The 16,397-nt window shown below is 40.1% G+C and overlaps 2 protein-coding genes across 4 annotated transcripts in view; one reads left to right on the forward strand and one right to left on the reverse strand.

The window, feature by feature from the left end:
• The window catches only part of camk1a (calcium/calmodulin-dependent protein kinase Ia), a 15,497-nt gene extending 12,629 nt beyond the window's left edge, over positions 1–2,868 (reverse strand). Inside the window, exons 1-2 of the mRNA XM_026346925.1 lie at positions 2,795–2,868; positions 1,339–1,457 (exon numbers count right to left, since the gene is read on the reverse strand). Of these exons, the coding sequence (XP_026202710.1) occupies positions 1,339–1,424 (86 nt within the window). The 5' untranslated portion in view covers positions 1,425–1,457; positions 2,795–2,868. The remainder of the gene's footprint in view (positions 1–1,338; positions 1,458–2,794) is intronic.
• A 2,076-nt stretch (positions 2,869–4,944) lies between these two features.
• LOC113153944 (protein polybromo-1-like) lies at positions 4,945–16,354 on the forward strand. Of its 3 annotated transcripts, XM_026347863.1 has the most exons (30): positions 4,945–5,060; positions 5,375–5,549; positions 5,685–5,782; positions 5,971–6,118; positions 6,331–6,480; positions 6,708–6,824; positions 7,041–7,109; positions 7,197–7,295; positions 7,379–7,464; positions 7,584–7,675; positions 7,784–8,000; positions 8,147–8,288; positions 8,475–8,560; positions 8,687–8,966; positions 9,087–9,192; positions 9,495–10,134; positions 10,280–10,500; positions 10,593–10,781; positions 11,006–11,163; positions 11,256–11,498; positions 12,069–12,214; positions 12,345–12,502; positions 12,892–13,075; positions 13,172–13,379; positions 13,490–13,688; positions 13,760–13,915; positions 14,674–14,835; positions 15,187–15,251; positions 15,406–15,610; positions 15,918–16,354. In XM_026347863.1, the coding sequence occupies exons 2-30, from the start codon at positions 5,409–5,411 to the stop codon at positions 16,079–16,081; spliced, it is 4,929 nt and encodes a 1,642-aa protein (XP_026203648.1). In that variant the 5' UTR covers positions 4,945–5,060; positions 5,375–5,408; the 3' UTR covers positions 16,082–16,354. The 3 variants fall into 3 exon arrangements, with proteins under 3 accessions (XP_026203648.1, XP_026203650.1, XP_026203651.1); XM_026347865.1 differs by lacking the exon at positions 14,674–14,835; XM_026347866.1 differs by lacking the exon at positions 14,674–14,835 and having other exon boundaries at positions 13,760–13,831.
• Positions 16,355–16,397: the final 43 nt, after the last annotated feature.

Below are 16,397 nucleotides of genomic sequence, written 5' to 3' on the forward strand. Positions count from 1 at the left end.
AGGGAGTGCAGTGAAAGGTCTGTGTGAATTCATCCCTAACAGTTACTGTGAGGACTAATTTGTCTGTTTATTACAAAATGAAGGCATTTTAAATCTAAATCTGAATCTACTCCATTTTGGATTCCAGACTATGTTGCAATTTCTCAATTTAATCAGGGTTAATGTTAGGGTGACAGGACGTGTTAAAGGTGTAGCTTAATCTCACATACTCTACATATCAAGAGAGGATAAAGCGAGCGATGAGTCATATTCAAAATTACAGTTTTCACGAGCCTGCAAACTATAATTGGTATACTTACAACTAGTGAGTGATAAGCATTACAGAATTTAGTCGCAGTTTCAGAGAAAGTGGAAGCATTAATGTGCTTTCACAGCTTCCACACGCTGGAGAAAAATGTTTGTGCATGAACAAAAGTAACGTAAGTTGTATCACAATTAATCGGCTCTCGTCTCGAAAGGGAAACGGAGTCGGAGATAATATGATCAGCTCAGCTATAACACTGCTGAGGCTAGACGGGTTTAGATTAGTGATTGGTGCCAAACAATAGACAGTAAATAAAAAATATAGAAAAATGACTACTGTTGTTCACAAATGCTCATACTTTCTAAATACTGATATTTTTAGATGTGTGGAAAATAGTTGACTCAGCAAACACCAGTTGCCAAGAGCAAGACAAGTCTGAGTCAAAAGAGGCCTAAGTGACAGACACGTCCCGAAATGTCAATCGAGTTTACTGAGCCCGACTCTAGAGCCCTGACTCAAAGTCTGCAGCCTTGGCAGGATGAACGAGCGGGACAAAAATGAGTGTTGGACCCCTTCTGACTTCAGCTCTCTGTAAATTGCATATCTACTTTGTCACCTGCAAGTAGCCGTCATTTACAGTGCACACACTCCAGAAGACTCTACAGGTCTATCAGCTGTTTCTGTGGTAATTTAAACATTCAGTATGTGAATTATTAACAACAACACAATCTCTATCTAATCTATTATTATCTATATTCTTAGTTTGGGGTCTAGTTGTGAACAAGGTTGTGGATTCATTTTCAAGTTCAAGTTCAAGTTTTGAGACGTGCATTTATGAGTCCTCAGCAGTTACCCCAACACTATGGAGGAACATGGAACCTGTGAAATGGTAAATGGCCTAAAAACTAGAAGAATCTTAAAAGCGTTGCACCTTTTCTAAACATCCATCTGAAACATGGTAGCTGGAGCGATTGGGGCTTTCAGGGTCAGGGACGCAGTTGCCCCCTTTTGCCGCCCAGTTGCCCCCTTTTGCTCAGTTAATAAACGGGTTCCACTATCATAACACCACAAAGCGCGACAGGCCTTCAACTTACGTTCCCAGCACTTCTTTGAAGTCATAATGTTCTTTGATGTCTGATGTCTTCTTTTTCCATCCATTTCCATCCTCTCCAAGAGGCATCCTACAATGATGATGGGATTCGCCACACTACAGCTGCGGGAGAATAGGAACAGACTCAGAGTGCGTTGGGTGTGAGGTTTGGACTAACCACACGCGTAATCACACAAATGATCAAGACAATCATGTTAACTTGAACTAGTGAGGGAGGTGCTGGTTAAACCAAACAATATTTAATGGAAAATAAGGTATAAAGACAAATAAAGTCAGTGACTATAACATGGATTTGTTCATTTTAACTTGAGTCTATATTAAAACCCTTATCCTAGTACAGAGTTGTGAAATAGCATTAGACATAACTTTTAGCATAGACCACTATTTAACCACAATAAATGAACTCTTGTACTGTTTAATGCACTTAATTAAGACTGCACCAGATATTCTGGCTTTGCATATGTTCAAAATATTCATTCCAGCTTGACTTACTTGTCGCCCTCAAATAAACTTTTGATTTTGCTGATTAAGTATTCCGGTTATTGCAACTGTATTTGCATTTTAGGGCCACTACGCACATGAAACACCAAAAAGTAAACACTAAAGTTGTGGCCCATAGCCTGTAGGCCTCTCAATTGGCTTTTTAATATTTGCCCCTTGTGTAATTTATAATTTATCAAATAAGATAAATAAGAGATTAAAATGACTTTTGCATGCAAATAGTGTTAAGAACACATTAATAAGAATGTAAAAATGAATATCAAGGCGAAAAATAACTACTATGCCACAATCCAGGCGTCTTCACTGACAACAGCACTTAGAAAAAAAAAAAAACATAACTACATCTAGAAAGTAGGGCAAACAGTGCAGCAGAGACAGACGCATGAAAGGAACCACACGTCGCAAAGACAAACGCGTGGCCAGTGGCTGCGTGCCAGCTGGGGAGCCTGCGCTCCACCTCATATCTGACGCTTTGAAACAATTCAGTGGCTCAGGCGAAAGATAGACATCTACAAATACTACAACAACAACGCTGCTCGGTGGGAACTGTTCTAGCGAGAAACATTTGATGAACCCGCTCTGCATAGAGGCTGCAGGGCGTGAATGGCGAGCAGGGGGGGGGTTGAATGGAAATGGAGACGTTCGGCCCGTGCAATAGGCTGTATCTGCATTAACGAAATGAATGAATGAAACGGTGGTCTTGCATGTACACTACAGACAGGGAAGGCGGTGTGCGGGTGTGCGGACCGTACTGCAGCGCTCAAGGGTAAGAGACAGTCAAATGAATGCAGCAGCATCCTTAGGTTAAAGCTGGAGGCTGCGGATATGCGACACGGGAGCGCACCGAGAGCGCTTCAAGTTAGACTGTTTAAAGAAGAAATATACAATACGGTTGTTAGTGAACACCAGTGAGGATGTAACTGAAATAAAAGACTTACCTAAATGGCGATCTGTAGCTGGGATGTGCTCTCCTTCCCTCTGGTGGGAGCGATGTGGTTGCTGTGCCTGCGCGCACCGCTGGGTCCGCTCAGACTTCTCCTGACGTCAAGGAAATCGGACGTCTGTGGACGTAGTGCAGCACAAAATCACTCACTGTTCTCTTCACAATGTGATCCGCGATTCACCTTATGATAGCCGAGCCGCCATCTGTTCCATGCGAACAGATTTCCTCTAAAGCTGCTCGTCATGTTCCTTGAGCGCTTTGGCGGTGGGTGGTGTGGTGGGGTTGTGGGTGATGCTGTTGCAGAGTGTGCGAAGGATGTTCCCACAATTTGAAGGGCCTTTTTTCAAAACATTTCTAACGTGTGGATAATATCAGCACGCAGGCCTAAATCTAAATTAGATTACATTTAGATTAATACTCGAACTGCGCCCCAGAAAGAAAGAGGATTCGTGCCAAAGCGTTGTGGTGCAAGAGATATTTAAACTCTAATCTTGCGGCAACGCCCTGTTTCATTCAATCCAACACACAATATCATAATAAGCAATGCTCCTCAAGTCCATCAGCACTGGGCATAGGATGCAAAGGATGGAGAGGATGAGATTTGTACTGCTAGAGGGGGTAAAACACCTTACTCAAATAAAACCAGCACACAAACACTAAAATCTGGCCTTAAATATATATATGGTGGTACACACAAATAGAGTCATCACCAGTCTAAAAGTCTCATTACAACTTTACCAAACTTAGACTTAGGCTGCCCTCTTATCTTACTGAAAGTTTTCAGAAGACAGCCAATCATCACGAAATGCACTAGCCCACGCAAATAAAAAAAAAACGTCATCATCAGACGCTGAGGAACAGCATCTGTGTCCAGACCCCATTAGTGCACAGACCTTATGTGGTTTCAAATGTTTAATTTTAGCAAGTAGTGAACATTTTATCCCCTCTTCTCCAGCTACCATCAACCTGCACAACCCACTACATTTATTGTACAAGTAAGAAAAAGTCAGTAAACAGACAGTTGCTGTGTGTGATATTGAGGTTTTAGTGGCCTACTAGTTTTCAAGGCATGTTGTTTTCTTTTACACTCACACTACTTGTTGTTGACTGTCTTAATAAGTTGACCAAATCAGAGTGTAAAGCACTTATTGTCAGTGTGTTCGTGTGTGTAAACATGGACTTCCTATTAATTTTATTTTATTTTACATAAAGTAGTTTGCAAACTTGTAATCGTTACAAATAAGCCAGATGTGTTTGACATGCACACTTAAAAATACATGATCTAGATTATTTTATTCAACATTCCAACTTTAATTCATTCATTTATTAAATTTAAATGATTTTTGATTATTCATTCAAGAGGGAAATTGTTTTACCTTGTTACACTTCAATTCAGACAGAAGGAACAAAAAACACAACCAGAAAAGATCCACACAAACATAAACACACAATAACATCAATGCAAAAACTCAATATATACACAGAATATGTAAACATGTGAAACACTCATTTATGAAACATTAATTAGTGTGCGTCATCATGCTCTTCTTGCAGCACAAACCGTCACAACATGTTAATTTCACAGTTGCAAGGATCTCTGGCTCTGCTGTATATTGTACTGTGCACAATGCTTTTCTGTCTTTTACAAATTGTAAAACTTATTTTTGAAGTTGTTATACCGTAAAGCTCATGGTTGTTGTTGTGAGATCACCATCACTAAGAATCTACCTGCAACAAACTCCAAGCAAACTATTAAATCTTTAAAATAACTCTGTTTTCCATGTTATTAAGTTGGACTTGCATGCAACTGCACTTTTCTATTCTACTGTTATTTCATTTTGTAAAATCCTATTTCCTTTTCTGAATATTCAACCTTATATAAAGCAGCTGGCCTGAATACTGGTGTGCTATAGAAACACTGTCTTTCTTTGCTTTTTGTGTATAGGACGTATTAGATCAAAGTTTTTCCACAATCTAAAATATCGTCTAAAAACTAGGAGTTATCATAGGCCTTACTAATATGATTATTACTAAAATAATATTCATATTTCAAAATATCTTCTGGCTCGCAGATTGTCTTGTGCGCATTTCCCCTCCCAACCTGTAGGGGCAGCACTACCCCTGGTGGCGCGTTACTTCCATACAAATAAACACAAGACAACCTTTACTTCCGGGCAGGAGTTTTCAAACAACACTAGCTAGCCAGCTAGCTGCTACACATTTTCTCTCAGGGAACTACGGCAAACTTTGCTGAGTTTTGGGTATGTTTTGTTTTTCCAAAGTCATTTTTGGTTTATTAGTCCCCGTTTACATATGATTTTAACTGTATAAAATGTAGCTTGGCTGTGTTGTTAGAGAAGCGGTAAACCAGTCTGGATGACATGCTAACAGCCGCTCGTTTGTTTGCTTTGTTTCATACGTCCTGATGATGCTAATGCTAACCGTTTCAGTTTAAAGTCTAGTATTAGCTTAGTTATGATTGAGGGGGACGGCTTTAGATACATTTAGCTTTAATTTCTGACATGCAAGTGGGCTTAAAACCACAGTGCGATTAACAGCATTTTTGTTTTTGTAGCTAGCGGGCTAGCCTGTTGCAAAATCAACCAGCGATGTCGAGCTCCAAAAGGAGAAGAGCCACTTCACCCTCCAGCAGTGTGAGTGGAGGGGGAGACCTCGATGATACCTCCTCCTCTACTCCTGGAAGTGGCAGAAAAAGAAGAAGAACCTCCAACCTCCCACCTGTGGATATGGTAAGTGTACTTTAGTTATTGTAAAATGTATCTACAGGTAGGTTTATATGTGTGTTATCACATTTTAAAAGGACTCTTCTCTTTTACTTAACGTGTGTGCATTTGTAAACATGATCCTTAATTTGTTTTTTCCAGATTGCTGTATGCCATGAATTGTTCAACGCTGTCAGGGACCACAAAGATGAGCAAGGGAGGCAACTTTCAGAATTTTTTCTACGGGTACCAAAGAGAAGGTATTGTAACATAAGTCCTTTATGCCTTTGGTACTGATTATGATTTTAACTAGAACTGCATTTCATATTTAGAATTGGCAATCTGACTGCTGGGTGGGTGTTACTGGGCAGTAAGACAAATGAAACAGTATATACAAAATAATTTAGCAGAACATGATAATGTTTGTATTGCTGTTTTTTTTCTCCAGGAATTTGCCTGATTATTATGAGGTGGTGTCCCAGCCAATTGATATGACAAAGATCCAGTATAAACTGAAGTCAGAAGATTATAATGATGTGGAGCAACTTACTGCAGATTTCCAGCTCATGTTCAACAATGCCAAATCATTCTACAAGGTAAGGAGAAAAGAGTAGATCCATGCAAAAAGTCAGTGGTTTTAATTTACAATAAGACAATATGACTTTTATTGTACTAATTGTACTAATGTCTCTTGTTATTACTATTACTAAGATGTTTTTATCTCGAAATGTGCTGGTAGAGTTTTTGTGGTGTAATTGGTAAATAAACAGTCTTGGATTTATATTTCCTTTCTTGTTCAACAATTTAGAGTGACAGTGAGGAGTATCAAGCTGCATGCAAGCTGTGGGAGGTATATTTACAAACAAAAAATGAGTTTGTGGAGCCTGGAGATGGAGAAGATGATGATGAAGATGGTGATGATATGATGGATAATCCTGAAATGTCAACTGAAGATGAGGTTAGTTTTTTTGTTTATTAGATTTATTGATGTTTTCTCAGCTAGCATGTACAACCATCCCTATTGAGCTTAAATGTTGCATCGTACCATAATGTATAGCAAAAGTTTGAAATATTGGAGAAATGTTTTCTATAAAATAGATTGATATGCATTTTATGGGAGATTAGGATTTAAAACAAGGGCTGTGGTCCTGTGACAGAACTAATGTTTACAAATGTATGTTTTAGACCTCAACTTGCAGTTTAAAGGAGTTGCTGGAGCAACTCCTGGAGGCTGTTGTGTCATACACTGATCCCTCAGGGCATCTGGTCAGTGAACTGTTCCAGAAACTGCCTTCCAAAGTGGTAGGTTGTTAAAACGTTTTTGGATCACTATTAACAATAGACACATAATATGACATTTTGAGAAAGCATCATTCATCCAAAGTCATCCATTAATATTTTATTTCAATCTAAGTCTGTTTAGGTCTCTTAGGCCGTGTTTTTTTTACTTAGTTATTTAGCCAGTGTCAGCCAGCCCTGTTGTATTTCATCATCCTGAATGTCTGTGTCTTTTGATAGCATTACCCTGACTACTATGCCATTATAAAGGAACCAATAGATTTGAGAACGATTGCTCAAAGAATACAGGTAAATAACTCACATCCTGACTGTTGATTTCACTGAATTATTTCAGAATGTTTTATTATATCCAGCACTTTTTTTTATTTTGCATAGATTGGGTACTATAAAAGTGTCAATGCTATGGCCAAGGATATTGACTTGATGACCAAAAATGCCAAAACGTATAACGAACCAGGATCTCAGGTTTTCAAGGTAAATTCTTTTTGATCCTCCTTTTTTTTTTTTTAAACATTTGGTGTGTACCAAATATTAACATTTGTTCTTTTATTGTACAGGATGCCAACACCATAAAGAAAGTCTTTATCCAGCGGAAGTCTGAACTTGAACATGCTGAACCCACTAAATCTAGTCTTCGCATCAGGTATTAACAAGGATTTCTGTTTTTCTGTAACGTTATTCCCTGCCGCTGAAATGGAAGATTCTTACAAGATCTGCATTTGACATAACTTTAGTTTTATTTATTATGTATTGTCTATTCAGAAATCGCAGGTCTGGCCAGGGGGATCGGCTTTCTGGTGTCAGCGTAGCTCTTCACTATGGCTCAGAGAGTGAGGATGACCCTGTGCTCTCTGGTAAATGTCATTACTTTAGGCAGCACTGTGTGTGTGTGTCTGTGTGTGTGTGTGTGTTTATATTGAAAAAGTTAAATTGCAAAAAAGTTTCTTTGCAAATGTTTGCAGGCTCCGTGTGCTATGACGAGGGAGAGTCAGAAGCTGAGAGTCAGAGTTCTAGTATGGAGATGAGCAACCCAATCTTCCAGCTGTATGAAGCTGTGAGGGGTGCAAGAAACAACCAGGGCCAGGTTTTCTCTGAACCTTTCCAGCAGCTGCCATCTCGCAAGGAATATCCTGACTATTATCAGCAGATCAAACAGCCCATTGCTCTGAATCAGATTAGGTAAGGCTCGGTCATCCAGATTAATTTGTCAATATGTCAATAGTCAGTATGACATTGTAAATGCATCTACTGAGGTGTTAACTATTTCACCAAGTTACAGTTCTGGAAGTTCAAGTTTTTAAACTTTTTTTTTTACATTATTTTAGGGCAAAGATGAAGAATGGGGAGTATGAAACTGTGGAGCAGATTGAGGCTGACCTCAATCTGATGTTTGAGAATGCAAAGCGTTACAACATGCCTAACTCAAGCATTTATAAACGGGCCTTCAGGCTTCAGCAGATCATGCAGGTAGTGACTTCTGAATTATCCTTTGTCAAATTGTGTTTTAAGATGTTTTCACTTCACATTCAAGCCACAAAAAGGCAACATTTGAAATATTCATGTATGAAAGCACAGAACATATTGTAGAAATGAGTAAATGGGTATGTATGTACTAACTCACTACTTTGTGTCCGTCTAATGTTGTCTGTATAGGCAAAAAAGAGGGAACTTCTAAGAAGAGATGAAGAGGATGGAGACAGCATTTTATCATCTGATACGGGAAGCATCAAGAGGAAAAGGTGAAACAGTTTTTTGTAAACTTTGTATTTATTGCTATTTATTATAACCTATAAAACATCTGTAAAATGTTGAGTTGCTTGTTGTGGCCACCCATGGGTTAATCTCCTTTTTATTTTTTTCTATAGTCACAAGAAAAACATAAAAAAGAACCGAATGAAAGCTCTATATGCTGCAGTGACTGAGGCCAGGGAGGCGGGCACCAATCGACGTCTCTGTGATCTTTTTATGGTCAAACCATCCAAAAAGGACTACCCTGACTACTATAACGTTATCCTTGAACCAATGGACCTGAAAACCATCGAGCACAACATTCGCAATGAGCGCTACACCACAGAAGAAGCTCTGATGGATGACATGAAGTTAATGTTCCGTAATGCCCGACATTACAATGAGGAAGGATCTCAGGTTGGCAGTGTGAATCCTTTAAGGATAAAATATTATTTATATTATGATGTTTCTGCATGCCTTACAGTCTTGTCATTAACAAAATTCTGCTTACACCCCATTTTTTTAAATCTTATGTAGGTGTATAATGATGCTGATATTCTTGAGAAGATACTCAAGGACAAGCGGAAGGAATTAGGACCTCCACCCGAAGAAGATGATGTTGGATCTCCAAAACTGAAACTAAGTGAGTTTGATCATGAGAGTTTTTGCATGATTTGGCTCTTTTTTTCTAACACATCTGGACACACTTGCCCATTACTGTTGACACTTTGTAAAGAATACTACATTGTTGTAAATTTTTCTAACCACTGAGGCAGCCATATGATTTCAATAATTTCATTTTGGTAGTAAATTGAACTTGTACAGACATCACAAATATCTCAGTTGTTGGGTATCCACGACCAGAACATTTTGGTTATCTCTGCATTAAATAACTCTTTGATGTCTATGTTTATTTCTTATAAAACATTTTTTATATATTTCTAGGAAAGAGTGGTGTTTCTCCAAAGAAGTCCAAATACCTCACCCCTCTTCAGCAGAGGTTAAATGAGCTCTATGATGTGGTGCGAAACTTCACTGACCGACGAGGGCGGCGTCTCAGCACAATCTTCCTCCGTCTACCATCTCGAGCAGAGTTACCCGATTACTATGCTACCATCAAGAGACCCATTGATATGGAGCGCCTGCGAAGCCACATGGCAGCCGGACGTTACCAAGATGTTGAAGCCCTGGTGGAAGACTTTGCTCTCATGTTCAACAATGCCTGCATATATAATGAGCCAGAGTCTTTGATCTATCGGGATGCTCTGGTGTTGCACCGGGTGCTGCTGGAGACACGCAAGCAGCAGGAGGGAGGTGAGGACTCCGGGCCTCCTGCTGTGGGATCTCTGGTGCGAGAACTGATCAGGAACCTGTATGTGTCTGTGATGGCTCACCAGGATGAAGAAGGTAGATGCTACAGTGACTCACTGGCTGAGATTCCTGCTGTGGATCCAGCCACTCCTGAGAAGCCTCCACTTAACTTTGATGTCATAAGAATGAACGTGGAAAAAGGCCGCTACAGGAGACTCGATGTTTTCCAGGAACACATGTTTGAAGTGCTGGAGAAGGCACGGAGACTGCACAGGTATGGAAAGTTATTTTGAAAAGACTGCCTGCACAGTTTCTATTAAAAAAAACTTCTTAGGCTCGTCAGTGAAGGTATCGTCTCGATAAAACTATTTTGTAAAAATCGACTCTATTCACTTTTTTAATTTTTTTTTTATTTGCAGAACGGACTCGGAGATATTTGAGGATGCAGTGGAGCTTCAACAGTTTTTTATTAAAATCAGGGATGAGCTATGCAAGAATGGGGAGATTCTGCTGTCCTCTGCACTCAATTACACGTTAAAACACCTGCACAATGACGTGGAGCAGGAAAAGAGGGAGAAAATTCCCAAAGAAATTGAGGAAGACAAGCAAAAAAAGGATGAAGACGAGGGGGATGATAAAGGTATGTGAGCATAATACACAGGTTTCAAGAGAAATCCAGAGTTTTGCTGTGCTATTTTAATTTGGATGTCATTCTATCTTTCTCTCCAAAAGAGGGGGAGAAGGCAGAGGATCTGGCAGGACAAGCATGGCAGTCAGAGGAGACAGAGCGTGTGTACAGTCAGGACTGCAGCTTTAAAAACAGCACCTACCATGTGGGCGACTTTGTCTATGTGGAGCCGTCGGAGCCAAACCTGAAACCACACATTGTCAGTATTGAACGCCTTTGGGAGAATGAAGCAGGTAAAGCACTCATCACTTTTTTTCCCACTTAAAACCATCCAGTTAGCAACAATTCATGCATCAAAATAAAGACAGTATGATAGTAGTAACAGCAGATGTTTTTCTTTCTACAGTACAGCCTAGGCAGATCTATAAGATTGGACTTTGAACTGCAATAGATGTTTGCATATAACCCAGATGATATGTATTGAGTATTTGTGAATATAAGCTTGTTCTGTGTGAAGGTGAGAAGTGGCTCTATGGCTGCTGGTTCTACAGACCTAGTGAGACTTTCCACTTAGCCACACGCAAGTTTCTGGAAAAAGAGGTCTTCAAGAGCGACTACTACAACAAAGTGTCCATCAGTAAAGTCCTGGGTAAATGTGTGGTCATGTTTGTGAAGGTAAGACTTGACAGAACTGCATACAACATCTGTTTCATTCAACTTGACACAATGATGGTAACTCAAACATGACTTTTCTCTGGTTTGTGTAGGATTATTTTAAAATGCAACCTGAGGGATATAGAGCTGAGGATGTCTATGTCTGTGAATCCCGCTACGCTGCCAGGAACAAGTCCTTTAAGAAGATCAAGATATGGGCAGTGCCTGCGAGCTCTGTGAAATTAGTCCCACGCGAGGTTCCTTTGCCTGTTGTTCGTGTAGCTTCCATGTTTGCTAAACCTGACCAGGATAAGCTTGAAATTTCATATACAGAGAGTGGAAGTTTTATGGACAAGGTGAGGTGACACAGCATTTTCTGGGCTTTGAGCATGACAATACATAATGTTGTATAGGTTTGTATTTTCATTCAGATATAGATTGATTCCTATTTGTCTTGATGACTTTGTTCTCCAAAAGGCCTTACAGTTTCTCTGAACTGCTTATGATCCTGCGAGAGCCTGTTAATTTTACTTTCATAGAAAGTGGGTCATTGAAGTAGCAAATAAAAGAACACTACAAAGACAAATTAAAGACACGGATAATGTGGGTGATATCAGACTTCAATACTGACCTACTTTTGGTCTAAAGCTAAAGAGCCAGCACAATCAGGACACTGGCTCTCTAGTTTAATTCAGTGTAAAACAGAAGACCAGGGATAGCGTATATGACAGAATGTATTGATGCCAAGCAAGCGCACTGTCAGTGTTCCTCAACCACAGGGGATTAATTACCTCACAGACTGGTTGCAGGCATGTCTTGACAAAGAGCCTAGTGCTAGTCGGGTAGTTAATTCCAGAATAAAAGTTTGTTTGTCACAATATAAACAAACACCTGAGTCCTCTGTCTATGCATGTTTACTCATTTAGGAGAGAGAGGATGTCCCTATGGAGATGAGTGGAGCTGAGCCCGGCTGTCAGTACTATGAACAGTTACGCTACAACAACATGTGGTTTAAAGTGGGAGACTGTGTTTACATCCAGTCACATGGTCTGTCTAAGCCCCGGGTTGCCAGGTGGGTGAAAGTAAAATTTCTTTCACAGTGTAAGAAGACAACCTGTTGAAGTGTATGTGAAGTGTAAGTCCTCTTGTTTTTTCGTCTTTTTGTAATGACTGTTGTAAACATGGCTCTTCTGACCCTGCAGGATAGAGAAGCTGTGGGTGCAGAATGGAATGACCTTATTCTTTGGACCCATCTTTATTCATCCTGAGGAAACTGAGCATGAGCCCACAAAAATGTTCTACAAGAGAGAGGTGTTCCTGAGCCATCTGGAGGAGACCTTGCCCATGACCTGTGTCATAGGTATCACTTTGATACTTGTCTTTACACATTACTCAGACTCAGTACATCATTAATGTAGCACACTTATTTTCATAGTTTAGGAAATAACCTTATTTGGTATTTTGGATTACAAGATTAATAATACTCTCTCTGTGTTCTTGAAATCTAACGCAACAGCCATCTGGTTAACATAGTTTATCATAAACAGCTAGAATAGTTCTGTCTAAGGAAAACAAAATCCACCTGACACTTTAAACCTCCCATAAAACTGTTGCTTACCACTACCAAGAGGTAGAGTGTTATATATATTTGAAAGTATTTTTGAATTGACATTGAAGCTACAATTTTCAAATTTAATCTAAACTAATCTTAGTAACAAACAACTTTTATTCTTCCTGTCTGCTCTCCAGGCAAATGTATGGTCTCCTCCTTTAAGGACTACTTATCATGCAGACCTACCGAGGTTCCAGAAGATGACATCCTCCTGTGCGAGAGTCGTTACATTGACACTGAGAAGCAGATGAAAAAGTTCAAGGGTCTGAAACGCTTCTCATACTCTTCCAAAGTGGTGGAGGATGAGGTCTACTATTTCAGGTTAATTAAAGAAGCAGTGCGATTATTTGCTATATTAATTTTGCCATTTGTTTTTGCTCAGAATGTCTGTTTTTCTTGTACTGGTATCTTATCTAGAAAATTGATAGTGCCACAGAAGGAAGCATCACCCATTTTGGACAAAAAGATAGATGAACTTGAGGTCAAACTGGCAGATATGGAGGATGCTGATGATGATATGGAAGACATGGATGATGAAGAGGAGGCTCCAGAGACACCCTCTATGCCTCAGATGCAAACGCCGCTTGCAAGCGATATGGACATCATGCCATACACACCTTCTCAGGTACCCAGACAGCTCCAGCATGCCCAGGTGTTCCATCCTTCAGAGAGTTGCTACTAATACTAAAACACACAACCTGTCTGCATCTTTCTTCCTTATCTTTTCCTCCAAAGTCCACCCCTAAAGTGAAGGGCTTATCGAAGAAGGAAGGGGCCAAGAGAAAGATCAATATGAGTGGCTATATTCTGTTCAGTAGTGAAATGCGAGCAGTCATCAAAGCAAGGCACCCAGACTTCTCCTTCGGGGAGCTGAGTCGGCTTGTGGGTACCGAGTGGAGGAATCTTGAGGCAACAAAGAAAGCTGAATATGAAGGTGAGAAGCAGTGTGTGGCTGTGAAAGTCCTTTAATTTAAAGTCGAGAGTTAACATTTGTGTATTTTGCAGAACGTGCAGCCAAATTAGTGGAGCAACAAGAACGTGAGAGGCCACCACAGAAGCAAGCGTCCCCTAGAGCAGGTACCCCTGTAGGGGCACTGATGGGGGTGGTGCCTTCGCCTAGCACTATGGGAATGATAAACCAGACCATGACACCTGTGGCAGGTAACCCCTCTCAGTGACAGCACGAGTGTTTGACAACCAAACAGCAGGGAATTGAGGCTGGACTGTTAAATTCTGTAATCCTTTAATTTTCTATCCATTACAGATGTATCTATTTTAAAACCATCACATTCAAAAAGCAATATTTTTATTCTTTTGCTGCTGTGTCATTTTATCTTTTTTAGGTTTAGCTTTTTTTTTTTTATCACTAGCATCACATCTGTAATTGCATGACATTGACTGCATGATTGATATTAACTGGAAACAACTTTTGAAACATTTTATTTAGATTTCATGCTTGTTTTGTCTGCTAACATGTTCATTTTCATTATTTGTATTGTTGCCTGCCCCCTCTGCACACTGAGCCTTTAACATGACAGCCAATGTAGTTGATTTATTCACATATAGATCACTGATACTGCAAGCGACATTCTGCATCATGTATCTTTAATGTACTGCATCCTGTATGCATAACCAAAATCATATCACAGTTACATAAGTTACAAAAGCAGTAAGGTTGATGGTTGATGTAAAATCATACAACAATCAACATTTCTCTTGATGTTTTACACCATTTCTTTTTGCTCCTGTTTATGTTACAGTTGTAATTACACATTCTGAGTAAGACACTAAACCTGACTAAAGGTGCATGTGTGAAAGGGGTCAGTGTGTGCAGAAGTAGTGCATGTTATTTTAGAGTCAGCTGCATGTCACTTATGCATGGATATGTTGTTGTCCTCTCCTCACCTTCTTCCCCCAAGGCATGATGGGAGTTTACGGCCCACCTTACATGCCCATGCAGGGCCCCCATGAGGGCTTGCTGAGTGTGGCCCCAGTGCCACCTCACCCTGCAGGGGGGGCCCACCTGCCTCCTCACCATCTCCAGCAAGGTATGCCTGGGTACCCAGGCATGCCTCATCAGGGTAAGGGCCACTGTCCTAGCCACACCTGCTTGGTCACACCCAGTCGTGTCTCTCCTGCTGGAGGGGTTTACCTGGACCACAGGCTGCGCAGCCTGAACTACTCACCGAGCAGTCAGAATCCTCTGGTTTTCAACAACCTTTGTCAAACGTAGCCACAAAATACAGTCCACATACACACATGTAATGCATGACAAAATAAACCAAGCAACTAACGTTCAATTGATACTCAAAGACTAACATTACCATAAGTCACTGTAAACATTGTAGATCCTAATTTTACATGATGCCAAAAAAGCATGAGTTTACCATGAGTTACTAAATTCACAGGAACTAAATACTGTCCTTTAACAGGAATGATGGGTGCTGGTATGAATGGCATGGCGGGAAGTTCTGCACCAGGAAACTTTATGCAACAGGTGAGCCCCTGTCCAAAAACTACTTGGTCCAGGGTTTTAGTTGAGTTCATATACTTGTAAACTGTATGTGAAATTATCTTATATATAACTTGCTATTTTTATGATTCAATATTCCACATGTTGTCCACACGCTGTCTTTTTTGGTCAAATTTAGCCTGGGATGTTCAGCCCAGGACAGCATGCTCCTCCACCATATCCAGGACAGGGCCAGCCCTCACACTTGCAGCCCACCACTCCGATGTTTGTGGCTCCACCACCAAAGACCCAGAGAGTGCTCCACTCAGAGGCCTATCTGAAGTACATTGAGGGCTTGAATTCAGAGTCTAGCACTGTCAGCAAGTGGGACCAAACGCTCAAAGGTGATGAGGTTAAATAATCATTTCTAGTTTACACACTGTGTGTGTGTTTCTGTATAAATTCCTAGCACTTTAATTTTGTATGAGAGCAACTTCAAACATCCCTAAACCAATCCCTTAAGATAAAACATATTAGTCTTTGTTTGCTATAACTGGAAATGTAATTACCTTCGAAGAAGTGGGTTTGCTAAAACATGAATTTATATATGGAAAGTGCTGCTTTTGTTTTCTTAATTAGACATTGTCATTTACGTGGCATGTTCTTTTAAATAAGTTTTTTTTAATCAATAACCCTGTGTATCCTTAACAGCTCAGAGGAGAGATACTCACCTGACTAAAGAGCAGGAGAGCCGACTTCCAGCTCACTGGCTGAAGAGTAAAGGCGCTCACACCACCATGGCGGATGCACTGTGGCGCCTCCGTGACCTGATGTTGAGAGACTCTCTCAACATCTGTCAGGCTTACAATCTGTAACCTGTGGGACACTCTGGCCTCCATAACCAGCTCTCTCATTGCTCTAATCCTAAACCTGTGGTGTTTAGGGAGGATTATAGACCATAGAAGCAATATTTTATAGTGAATCATGAGCAGTTTTATATTTATTAGCATTAACATGAAGAGCCTGATAGTCATTTGTGTGTGCATCTTGATTATTATTTTTTTTTACACCTTTGGGATTATTTGTGCTGTAAACTCAGTGTGTTTGACTCATTGATACTTCCAAAATAAATTTGCGAATAGTTTGTTTATGGTTGTTTTAACTTGTTTTAAGCCCAACAATTAGCTTTTG

Source organism: Anabas testudineus, chromosome 5 (assembly GCF_900324465.2).
Source record: "Anabas testudineus chromosome 5, fAnaTes1.2, whole genome shotgun sequence".
Taxonomy (NCBI): domain Eukaryota; kingdom Metazoa; phylum Chordata; class Actinopteri; order Anabantiformes; family Anabantidae; genus Anabas; species Anabas testudineus.

Excerpts from the sequence above, each read along its gene's own strand:
- LOC113153944 (XM_026347863.1), top strand. The coding sequence starts at position 5,409 with ATGTCGAGCTCCAAAAGGAGAAGAGCCACTTCACCCTCCAGCAGTGTG. Across the intron at positions 6,825-7,040 it reads AGAAACTGCCTTCCAAAGTG|CATTACCCTGACTACTATGC; the intron begins GTAGGTTGTTAA and ends GTCTTTTGATAG. Across the intron at positions 9,193-9,494 it reads ATCTCCAAAACTGAAACTAA|GAAAGAGTGGTGTTTCTCCA; the intron begins GTGAGTTTGATC and ends ATATATTTCTAG.